At 38.0% G+C, this 12,968-nt stretch overlaps 1 protein-coding gene across 7 annotated transcripts in view; it reads right to left on the reverse strand.

Annotated features, from left to right (window-relative positions):
- LOC115221364 (SNF-related serine/threonine-protein kinase) overlaps nucleotides 1–12,968 on the reverse strand; it is a 192,069-nt gene that overhangs the window by 42,046 nt on the left and 137,055 nt on the right. For 4 of the 7 annotated variants that reach the window (XM_029791537.2, XM_036511092.1, XM_036511093.1 and 1 more), the window contains exon 5: nucleotides 10,744–10,779. The exons of the other annotated variants lie outside the window; for them this stretch is intronic. In XM_029791537.2, the coding sequence (XP_029647397.1) occupies nucleotides 10,744–10,779 (36 nt within the window). The remainder of the gene's footprint in view (nucleotides 1–10,743; nucleotides 10,780–12,968) is intronic. 7 annotated transcript variants of the gene reach the window in all.

Raw genomic sequence — 12,968 nt, forward strand, 5'->3', positions numbered from 1 at the left:
AACACATATGTGAAAGCTATGCAAACTTTGGAATGAAGAAACTAATCTAATTGTGTAACAGACCATATCAGGAAAGTTGAAAGTTGATAGAATAATGACTAAACCAAACTGGTTCCATCATTTAAGGAATGGTCAGTGTTCTGGCTGGCAATCTAGCTAACATTCAGAAGCTATAAATAAAACGTTCTATGAGACAAATTCTATTGCATTCTATTGCATGCATAGTACTGTAAGAGGAGGGGAAAATAACAAAAAATAAGAGGAGGAGGAGGAGGAAGAAAAAGGAAAACTGGACTCCTAAGAGAATTTGTCGCAAAGATATCATACAAAAATGTGGTATGAGCAAGTACAGTATTAATAGGTTTTCATGGTTGGAGCATAGGAACTATAGATTTGGTGGTGTAGCTGTCAACCCTTCTCAACATCCATGAGGAGTGGAGCAGGTATGACTGAACGGTTGAGTTTGCTTTGCAATAATGAGCTCTCAGGTTCAAGTCCCACTATCCACCCATTAAGCATCAGACTGACTAATACTTCACCAACAGAATTTGGCAGACAGAAACCATCATCATCATCATCATCATTATCATTATTATTATAATTATTATTATTGCTTTGGCTTTGCTTTAATGTATATAAACTGCACCCAAGTCTCAACCAGAGGAATCAAGAGAGAAGATTTTCCACATCTAAAGATGCTAACAGGCAAGGTGCCATACCTTTCAAAGAACTGATGTCTGTGAGTGAGAAACAAAAATCTTTATAAAATTTATAACACTGAATGGGTAAGATTGTATTTAGATGGAGAGAGAGGTTTACATAAAATATCTGAGGTACCCATAAATACGATCTTTTGCAATCCACTTATTTCGGGGCGGCCAGGAATTTGGTCTACATACTTCTTTGTTATGTTTCTTCTTCTTCTTCTTCTTATTATTATTATCGTTAAAGGTGATGAGCTGGCAGAATCGTTAGCATGCCAAGCGAAATGCTTAGCAGTATTTTCTCTGCCGCTCCATTCTGAGTCTAAATTCCACAAAGGTAGACTTTGCTTTTCATCCTTTCTGTGTCGATAAATTAAGTACCAGTTACGCACTGGGGTTGATGTAATCGACAAGACTCCCTCCCCACCCAAATTTCAGGCCTTGTGCCTATAATAGAAAGGATTATTATTATTATTATGTTATGTTTGACTTTTGCTTTATATTTGTACAAGTTGGCTCCAAGTCTCACCCAGAGACCTCAAGAGACAATTTGGAAGTTTGTGTTGGTGTTATACCTAAGGTGCCATAAATTTGGTTTTGTACTTAGTGTTGTATTAGTGAATGTCTAAAAAAACCATACGAAAATTATGTGTTTTAAAACTTGAGATTACATAGAAAGTATTTTGCGTAGGATATGAGCAGTTCCTATGAGCACTATCTTTTGAATTTCTGCCATTTTGGGGTTTCCTGGTATCTGAGCTAGGTAGCAATCAACCCCTTTGCTATCATTCCCAGGGCACCTATGACAACAGGTATTATTTTAGTCTTCAGGTTTCTTATTATTATTATTATCATTATTATTATTATTGTGGTGAGCTGACAAAATTGTTAGCACACCAGGTAAATTGCTTAGCAGCATTTCACCTGTATTTACATTCTGAGTTCAAGTTCCACCAAAGCCAGTCAACTTTGCCTTTCATCCTTTCAGGATTGATAAAATAAATACCAACTGAGCACTGAAATTGCTGGCCTTGTGCCAAAATTTGAAACCATCATTATTGTTATTATTATAATTATCATTATCATTATTATTATTATTATTATCATCATTATTAAGGCAGGGAGTTGGCAGACTCATTAGCATGCTGGGCAAAATGCTTAGAGGCATTGCATCTGTCATTACATTCTGAGATCAAATTCTGCCGAGGTGGACTTTGCCTTTCATCCTTTTGGGAGCCAGGGAAGTAGGTACCAGTTGAGCACTGGGGGTTGATGTAATCAACTAGACCCCCTCCCCCCAAAATTTCAGGCCTTGTGCCTATAGCAGATTATTGTTGTTGCTGCTATTTCAGCAACCGAGTGGCAGGTGCAAGAATTCTGCACTAAATGACCTTCGAGTCTTCCATTACTTCTCTTCCGTATGTTCAAGTTTCCAAGTTCAAATCACACCAGAATCGACTTCCCGTGTCTTTCGTCCCCGCTGAGCTGGTACAACAAATGCTGTTATAACGATAATAATAAATCAATGATATGATTGATTATTATGAAGAGCCAGCAAACTGTGGCTTGGTGCCAACAAAAAAAAATGGTTTCTCTGTCTTTGTTGTTGTTTTCATTCTTTCACTCAATGTAGCACCTCCCCCCACACACCCCTGCTGCTTCTTGTTTGTTTCCTTTGTATTGCATCTTTGTATTGTCTCTCTAATGTCTTGGGCTCTTGTGACCGATAAAAGAATTCATCATCATCATCATTATTAGTATTATTATTATTATTACCTCCGCCTTAACGAAAGTGAAAGTATTGTTTTCAGTCGTATTTGTTTGTCCGCTGGATCGATTCGGATGAAACTTCCAGGGATGTCTGGCCTCGTGACTGGCACGAACTGATTAGATTCTGGGATTGATCCGGTACCAGACAAGGATTCTGGATTATTTTTCCTTAATTGTTTTTCTACTTAATTGTTGAGAGCAGTAAGGATCGTTCTTGTTTGTGAGAGAAGTCGAGTTTATTTCAGATATTTTCATTTTAAAAATCCTCTCTGGCCAATCGTCGAGAAGACGTTGGTGTTGCCTTGGCGGAGGTTTGCCCTCTCTGAGTGCTTGTTATTATTATTATTATTCTTTTCTACTGTAGGCACAAAGCCCAAAATTTTTGGGGACGGGGGCCAATCAATTAGATCGTCCCCAGTATGCAACTGGTACTTAATTTATCGACCCCAAAAGGATAAGAGGCAAAGTCGACCTAGGTAGAATTTGAGCTCAGAATGTAAAGACAGACGAAATACCTATTTCTTTACTACCCACAAGGGGCTAAACACAGAGGGGACAAACAAGGACAGACATAGGTATTAAGTCGATATACCAGTGAATAACTGGTACTTATTTAATCAACCCCAAAAGGATGAAAGGCAAAGTCGACCTCGGCGGAATTTGAACTCAGAACGTAACAGCAGCCGAAATGCCACGAAGCATTTCACCCGGTGTGCTAACGATTCTGCCAGCTCACCCCCTTATTGTTATTATAATTATCATAATTATCAAAGAGCTGCAACAGTAGTAATGATAAAAAGCCAGACTACATTAGCTGACAGTTTCATCTTGCTATATTGTACTTTTAAATCCATCAAAGATTATGCAAGTATATAGTTATGTGATGTGGAGGGTTTCATTCCTTGTAAATTTGTGATCTTGTGCCAATACCAGAAAATAATATTATTATTATTATCATTCTTTTAACTCTGGTTTTGTTGGAGCTCTTGGAGTCTTGCATGCCTAGCAAGCTTGTTACCTGCAACCCATGGTACCATGCTGTCTGTTCTTTCCAATTATCTAATAATTTCTTGAGGATTCTGGCTGGGCCAAGGAGGGAAATTTTTTGCAACAGTTCTACTGGGCACTCTGTTACCATTTCTTTTACATTCTTCTCGATGTCTTCTTTTGATAATAGGATGATATTATTATTATTATTATGATGTTCAAGATGGACCCAGATGTCAATAGAGTCTATTGTGAAAAATCAACCACCACCTTCTTTGGCAAGGAAAATTGGGGGTCATTTTACTCTGTCTGGCAGAGGAAGTTGTGTAGTGGACCCGGGTGGAAAGTTTTAGAACAGAGCTTTTACTCTCAATCCCAAACCTCACCAACTTCTTCAACTCCTACATGACAAGGTAAGGAAAGGATAGAGAAGAGGGTGGCTGCCCCCCCCCCCAGTTAGTTTTATGAAAGGTAAGGGGAGAGAGAGTAGCTAAAAGGGCCTACACTAATCATGTGGTTGTATGTTGGCAGCAACAACTGGGAGAGTAATCTGGGATTGTGTTTAGGGTGTTCCCTCCACTGAATCCCTGTCTACACACCGTCCATTTAGGGGCTCCTTCCTTGTTCTTGTTTTACTTTTTCTAGACCAGGGGTAGTAAAGATATAGCATGCAGTAAAGTTTGATCTAATCCTGTGTCTTAACATCTTCCATACAATATCTATATATATTATATATATATATTACGTGCCGGTGACACGTAAAAGCACCGTCCGTTCGTGGCCGTTTGCCAGCTCTGTCTGGCAACCGTGTCGGTGGCACGTAAAAGCACCATCCGTTCGCGTCCGTTGCCAGCCTCGCCTGGCCCCCGTGCCGGTGACACGTAAAAGCACCATCCGCTCGTGGCCATTTGCCAGCTCTGTCTGGCCCCGTGTCGGTGGCACGTAAAAGCACCATCCGTTCATGTCCGTTGCCAGCATCGCCTGGCCCCGTGCCGGTGACACGTAAAAGCACCTGTGCAGGTGGCACGTAAAAAACACCCACTACACTCGCGGAGTGGTTGGCGTTAGGAAGGGCATCCAGCCGTAGAAACACTGCCAGATCTGACTGGGCCTGACGAAGCCTTCCAGCTTCACAGACCCCAGTTGACCCGTCCAACCCATGCTAGCATGGAAAGCGGACGCTAAATGATGATGATGATGATGATGATATATATATATATATATGCCACTAGGATGTGTTCACAGTCATTGCCTAATTAACATCAATTCTGATTAGTCAAATCAGTAGACCTTAGGAGAATATGTTGCTGTTATCTTAACCGATGAAAAAGAAACCTATGAATCCATACGATAAAAGATATGACCTACTTCCCCTTCCCTTTTTGCATACAAGGCCTGTGCCAAATGGAAGCATTCTTTTCACAAATATACACATGTGCCTGACCAAATGGATTGTAGTGAAAGGAATGATATTGAAAAGCTTTGCTGAAGAAACAGAAGTTTCTTATCGGGTATCGATCTTGCTAAAGGAATTCTAAGCATTCATTTGGACAATTTCCATCTCAATTCTCACTTTAAGAACTTCTACCTAAGAGGATACGATACATATAGGTCAAGTGGATCGGTTTTTCTCATACATCAATACATACAAACTTTGTTAACACCTCAAGTTCTTCCCTTTATTATTAATAAAGCTGTTACAGTGTATATTAACCCCTTTGTTCATTTACTTTGGCCTACACTAGGAACAAGGGTTCAGGAGGAATAATTATTCCTCTCTGCACCCTCATCCCCTCACCTCTGTTCTAGACAGCTATTAACCTTTAGCATGCTTAGGTGCATTATGTTGCTATAGAGTTTCCTCCCCTGTAGCTGCAAGTGCATTGTGCCGCATAGAGAGGGGAGAAAACTGATACCATAACATAATGCACCTACAGCATGCTAAAGGTCAATCAATATTTACTGCTATCCTCATCTATTCACATTGCTATTGTTAGTTTCACCTTTTTTGTTCACTGTAACCTCCACACTGTACTTTGGTGGTTGTATTCTTTTCTATTTAACTTTTATGCTGTCCCTAGCATGTCAGTGGGCCCGTGTGGTCAATAAAAGAAAACCATTATAATTATCGTTACTGTTGACTTGATTCGTTATGACAACTGTAATGACGAATGTGTCTCAACAGGTATTGAAAAAAAAAAGAAGAAACGATAAAAAAAAACAATTGTTATATTTCTGTAGAGAAGAAGCATTGGAAAAAATAATAAATAAATAAAAAAGCAGTATGAATATGGAAGAGCCAACTAAGGATCAGGGGGGTGGTAGGATGTCAAAGTCTGGAAAAATAAATAAATAAAAAAAAAAACATAATATCTGGTAACAATAGGTATTAAAGAAAATGGTAACTGGAATTGGGCAGCAGTTGTGGCATGAAGAAGCAGCAGCAGCAACAGCAGCAGCAAAAAAAAAAAAAATTCAATCAACAGAACTGTCTTTAATAGAAATTATTATTAATGATAATAATAATAATAATAGCAATAATAATAATAATAATTGTTAGTTTCTCTGCTTCAGTTAAGAAAAAAAAATAAAACTGCTTCCTACTAAGTTAACGATGATTATAATTAAAGGTTTTGTTTTAATTAATGGGTTGGCATTGTTATTTGTCTTTGAGCAATAGCACTAAAAGATTAGAATTGAGAGAAAAAAGTAAGAAAGAAAGAAAGAAAGATAGGGAGAAAGGAAGAAAGAAAAAGGAATGAAAAAAAGGCCATCTTTGTGTTTTTTTTTTTTGTTGCAGACATTCATTAGAAATAACCTAAGCAAAGCAAATTAACAAGGAAATAATAAACAAATCCTGTTTATTAATTCAACAACTAATTCCTACACTAATTCTTTTTTTGTTTTTGTAGTCCAAGGATTTAGTTTGGGTCTAAAATATATTTTAAAATTATTTTTCGAAAAATACAAAATTTAAATGATAAATTTTTCTTCTTTCTTTTTCTTGTTTTTTTTTTTGCCTAATTGCAGTTTAGATCAGAAATGGAACAGTGAATAATAGGTGGTCATGAAATTGGGAGAAAAAAAATGATGAATGAATATTAAGGAGGGTGGGTGTGCGGAGAGAGAGAGAGAAAGAGAGAGAAACAATTTTCTCTCTGTATATACATTTGTGTTATTAGTAAACCAATTGAAGGTCTCATCAATTTCTTTCTGCAAAGAGTGGTTACTACACTCGTGGAGTGGTTGGCGTTAGGAAGGGCATCCAGCTGTAGAAACCCTGCCAGATCAGACTGGAGCCTGGTGCAGCCTCCTGGCTTCCCAGACCCTGGTCGAACCGTCCAACCCATGCTAGCATGGAAAACGGACGATGATGATGATGATGATGAATTTTGAAGTTGTAATATTTCTGTCTATCGCCAAGAGACAAAACAAAAATTCTTTTGTCTATATAATAAATATCACCATCATCATTTCAATGTTCCCTTTTCCCATTCTTATATGACTCAGGTGGAATTCCCGAAGGCAGATTTTCTTTGGCCAGACGCCTTTCCCGTTGCCAACCTTCACTTGTTTCCAAGAGAAGGTAATATTTCTCCATCGCCAGACATGTTTCACATGGAAATCTAGACACAAATAACATCACTTACAAGGAGAAACACACACACATGATGAGCTTCTTCTAGTTTCCATCTAGCAAATCCACTCAGAAGGCTTTGGTCAGCCAGGAACTATAGTAGATCATCATCATTGTTCGACCGTGGTCGAGACAATGGAATTTACCATGCTACGCCAGACTTCGCGGTCCATCATGGTATTACGGAGGTCCTGTTGCTGGATGCCTGTATCCCTGGAGATTACATCAGGGTAGGATGTAATCTTCAAAGCCACAGTCGAACCAATTCTACTATATGGCTCAGAAACCTGGACGTTATCAAAGAAGCTTGAGAGGCGGTTGGATGGAACCTACACTTGCCTCCTTATGAGAGCTCAAAATCTCTCGTGGAAGCGCCATCCAACCAAAATGCAAATATATGGGAAACTACCACCTGTGTCATCTCTTCTGAAAGGTAGGAGAGTCCAGTTTGCTGGACATTGTTGTAGAGCTGAAAACGAGGCAATTTCTACTCTTCTCCTCTGGAAGCCATCTACTCGCAATACTATAGTAGAAGGTACTATCCCAGATGCTGCACAATGGGACTGAACCCAAGACCACATGGTTGGTAAGCAAGCTTCTAAACCACACAGCCACACCTGTGACTATCAGGATTTTATATAAGAAGCTTCCTCTATCAATACCATAAGTTTCAAGCTGTTGATCTTCAGATAATTATATAAATGTTCAAAGGCAGGCAAAATGAACCAAAGAATAAGTTTAGAAAACTTGCATTTCGAATGAAATTATAGTACCCACTCCTCCCCACAACTTTTGTTTGTTTGGGTTATTTTCTTTCTCTTCTTGTAAAACAATGCTTTCTTAAATGTTTTTATCAGGTGGGGGTGGGGGGCAAAAACTTAAAAATTTTTTTTTGCAAAGTATGTGCACATCCAGAAAGTATCCATGCTGAGGCCAAGTAAAAAGCACCCAGGGCACTCTGTAAAGTGGTTGGCATTAGGAAGGGCATCCAGCCATAGAAACAATGCCAAAACAGACAATTGGAACCTGGGGCAGCTCTCTGGTTTGCCAACTCCTGTCAAAGAGTCCAACCCATACCAACATGGAAAATGTATGTTAAATGGGGGAGGAAAAAGTATTCATTCTATAGTTCTCTTTTGCTGCACTGCTAAGTTATACAATATAAACACACCCACACCTGTTGCCAAGTGGTGGTGGAGACAAACACAGACACACACACACACACAATGTGCTTCTTTCAATTTCTGTCTACCAAATCCACTCACATGGCTTTAGTTTGGTCCACTTGTCCAAGGTGCCACGAGATAGGATTGAACCAAAAGCCATGTGGTTGGGAAGCAGACTTCTTACCACACAGCTATGCCTGTACACATCATATATTACGTATTTCACTATTTGTATTTTTTATTAAAGATTGCAATAATTTCATTCTATGTCTGCACAAAAGTTAAACGCTGCTAAGATTGTATTTTTAGATTTTTTCTCTTCTCCGTCTCTCGTGTCTTTTGACTATGGCAAAGGAGAACCCCCCCACCACACCCCCTCCACCACCATCCCAAACAACCACGAAATGTTATTTCCTTTGCACAATGGAATTTCCTTATTTTTTCTCTCTCCATCATTTTTCCATGAGAAACAGAAGCAATCAAAAGCTCCATTCACATGGACTTTCAGATGTAACACAATTACATACAATGGAATAATTCGAGGTTCTTTTTTTTTTTTTAAATATTTTTCTTTTTAGCTTAATAAATTGTTTTTTTTTTTGGTTGTTTTTTTTCTTATCAAGATCTGAGAAGAGTAACAACTCAATCAAACGGTAATACAAGTTGAAGTTTCTTTTTTTTTTTTAAGAAAAAGAAAAAAAAAAAACTACTAGTTTTTGAAGATTTACCTGTTAAAATGCTGAGAGTTGGGAGCCAAATGGAATAATAGATTACAGACTAAAAGCAATTTGAAATCATTCTAGCACAAGAAGATAATAGGGACTCAAATGCCATATTGTTTCAAAACTTAAAGAGTTAGAAACGTGTGTGTGTGTTGGCATCATCATCATCATCTTCTCGGCTGGTATGGGTTGGATGGGTTGACAAGATCCAAGGGTGGCGAGCTGGCAGAAACGTTAGCACGCCGGGCGAAATGCGTAGTCGTATTTCGTCTGCCGTTACGTTCTGAGTTCAAATTCCGCCGAGGTCGACTTTGCCTTTCATCCTTTTGGGGTTGATTAAATAAGTACCAGTTATGCGCTGGGGTCAATGTAATCGACTTAATCCGTGTGTCTGTCCTTGTTTGTCTCCCTCTGTGTTTAGCCCCTTGTGGGTAGTAAAGGAATAGGTTTGACAAGATCCAACGAGCCAAAGGACAGCATCGTGTTCCAATGTTTGCATTGTTATGGTTTCTGCAGCTGGATGCCTTTCCTTTAATGCCGACCTCTTAACAGAGTGCCGTGAGTGGATTTTTCGTGACCCCAACAAGAGTCGGGGGGTCACCAAGTAACTTGCAAGACAAAGAAGAAGCCACACCACAACTGAGTGGGGTTGCAGTAGAGGGTGGGTAGGCTTTATATCAGGTACTGAGAAGCTAAAGAATGATAGAGAGAGAAAGGCACACGTGTCTTGCTATAGAGGAGATATAGGGATGGGAATAGCTAGAAAGAAGACAGATATATATATATCATATATATATTTTTTCTTTTACTTGTTTCAGTTATTTGACTGTGGCCATGCTGGAGCACCATCTTTAGTCAAGCAAATCAACCACACCCACTCACAAGGCTTTGGTCAGCCTGAGGCTACAGTAGAAGACAATTGCCCAAAGTGCCACACAGTGGGACTGAACCCGGGACCATGTGGTTGGTAGGCAAGCTACTTCCCACACACCCACTCTTGTGCCTATATATATATACGTTTATATATTTATAGGCTAAACTGGCAAAATGACCATTCCGAAATATAACAATATATATATATATATATAAATGTGTGTGTATACACTGATGTGTGTATAGATGCAAAACTAGGCTAAACCAAATGACAGAAGTTCAATTGTGATACATTAGTCTGAACCAAGACAATCCAAAACAGACATTCACAGTTAAGAACTTGAGTGTTCATTTGTCTGGAAACTAGCAAACTAGTTCCAAAAGTAATGGCTGCCTATCAAGAGCTACGTCAGAAGTCTGCTGGTGCCATGAATGCTTTTAGAAACGATTTTTTAATGAAATATTTTTGAAAGTGCTATTTCTTTGTTTTTGATAAAGAATTCCAAGGATGTCAGATGAAAGATGGTAAATGGTAGATCAAAGAGGAAGATTAAATAAGGACAGATTATTTTAAGGATTAAAAAATGTTTAAAAAGTAAAATCCTTGGAATACTGGTTTAATTTTAGCTAAAACAGGTGTAAAAAAAAAGGTTTGAGAATAAAATAATGGTGGCCATGGAAGTTTAAGAAAGATAGCCAAAACTTGAAGAATAATTCAAGGAATGGTTTGGAAAGAAAGAAAGGAAGACAGAAAAGAATGGTAAATAAAACAACAACAACAAAAATGTAATTGTGCATTTGAACAGAACAAATAATTGATTTTAGAGGAAAAGTGTAAATTATATGATAAAAAAAATAACAAAAAAAACTATATCGGAATTTACCTGTAACAGGAATCAATTCCATTCAAGCCAAAAGATCTAAAAATTATTAAAATAATGTTTAAAAAAAAGAATGTTGATAAATTAAAGAGGGGTGGGGAGGGGGTGTTACAATTTTAAGGACTTTGGGTGATGGGGGAAAAATTGGAATGGAATCAACAACATTGGAGTGTTTACTGAAATGGTTCTTTATTTAGCTTTTTTTTGCTTTTTTATAGAAATAATTTCAAGATGTGTCTTGCTAGTATTAAAAAATTACTATTATTGTTACTAGATTAAAATAGCTATTTATGTACCATACTTAATGTAAATACACAGAGAATTACAAATTTAGAGCAGAATTCATCAGGAGATATCATTTAAGACATACTGTGTTTATAAATTCAATATATATTGGAAGGAAGATGGCAGAATTGTTACTGTACCAAGCAAAATGCCTGTGGCATTTCGTACATCTTTACATTCTAAGTTCAAATTCCACCAAGGTTGACCCTATCTTTCATCCTTTCTCGGTTGATGAAATAAGTACCAGTTGGGTACTGAAGTTGATATAATCAATTTACCTCCTCCTCCAAAATTGCTAGCCTTGTGCCAAAATTTGAAATATCGGAAGGAGATGAAAATGATCTCAGTAGCAGCAAGTGAGAACGCCAGATGCATTTCTACGTTGTTGAGCATCCTCAATGGCATGTAGATACATAGATGGTTATTTTAATCTACTATGTTATGTTGTGCATAACAGATTTTTATTCTGCTCGGCAGCTATCTGCAACATCAGTGACTGTTTATTCACTGTGGTGGTAAATTTGGTCTAAGTATACATTTGGCTGTGAGTACATGGTTTTGACAATGCCAATAAGGCAGAAATTCATCTAGAGTTCTCATAAGCCACAGCAAGAATAACTTTTGTATCCCTTCAATATATATATATATATATATATATTGTGCTTTTAAACACACCCTGTCCATAAGAGATATCATCTCTAGAAGAAAACCACAGTAGATTTGCTTTCTGTGATGCATTTGTATTGAGTATGACACAGTATATTATTATTATTGGGCATTTTCACTGTATGACTGATCATAGCTTTGAGATAAGTCATACACTGCTTTAGGTATATACAGTTTTTGTTGAAGGCTTTGTGGCTCTTGCTGTGTTGACAGTACACCAGGTAACACCAATGCAGTGCTCTGTGGTGACATTGTCAGTCCAGGAATTCTGGTTATGACCTTAAAAAGTTTTCCCTTTTTATCATCCCTTATCATCCCAGAAGCACACAGAGACTGTTTACAACCTCTGTCCCCCTACTCAGGTTATCACCATTAACCGTTTCCTCTTATCTACCTTTATATGTAGATAATCAATACCCATTTCTTCAAGCGGTACATCATTAAACATTGGGACTAGTATATCAGTCCCTGACATGTATCGGTTAAGACCGATTAGCAACTACCTTCATTCATGGCAGTCAACAACAGCAATATTTTATTATTATTATTATTATTATTATTATTACTCATCGTTTAACATCCGTTTTCCATGCTGGCATGGGTTGGACGGTTCGATCGGGGTCTGGGAAGCCAGGAGGCTGCACCAGGCTCCAGTCTGATCTGGCAGTGTTTTATCATTATTATTATTATTATTACTATTATTATTAAGGTGGTGAGCTGGCAGAATCATTAGCACACCGGGCAAATTACTTAGCAGCATTTCACCAGTCTTTACGCTCTGAGTTCAAATTCAGCTGAGGTTGACTTTGCTTCTCATCCTTTCAGGGTCAATAAATCGAGTACCAGTGACACACTGGGGTCAATGTAATCAACTGGTCCCCTTCTCCCAAATTCCAGGCCTTGTGCTTTTAGTAAAAAGGATTATCATTATTATTATTATGAAAGTAAATGCCTTCCATCCTGCTCTTATTCTCCTTGAGATTTCAGCATCCATATCTCAGCATGTATTCATTGTGTGCCCCAAGTAGGCAGCACAACGAAGGCTAGGCAGGCTGAAACTTCGAAGTCACTATCAACGCTATTCTTATGAAAGAACAATTAAATACACACACACAAGCTCATACATCGTTACCATCATCATTGTTTAAAGTCCATCTTAAACAATTATGATGATGATGATGATGTATGATCTTGTAAATATTCATATATATATATATATATATATATATATATGTGTGTGTGTGTGTGTGTATGTATATACACATGCACACACAAAC

This window comes from Octopus sinensis, linkage group LG18 (assembly GCF_006345805.1).
Source record: "Octopus sinensis linkage group LG18, ASM634580v1, whole genome shotgun sequence".
NCBI lineage: Eukaryota > Metazoa > Mollusca > Cephalopoda > Octopoda > Octopodidae > Octopus > Octopus sinensis.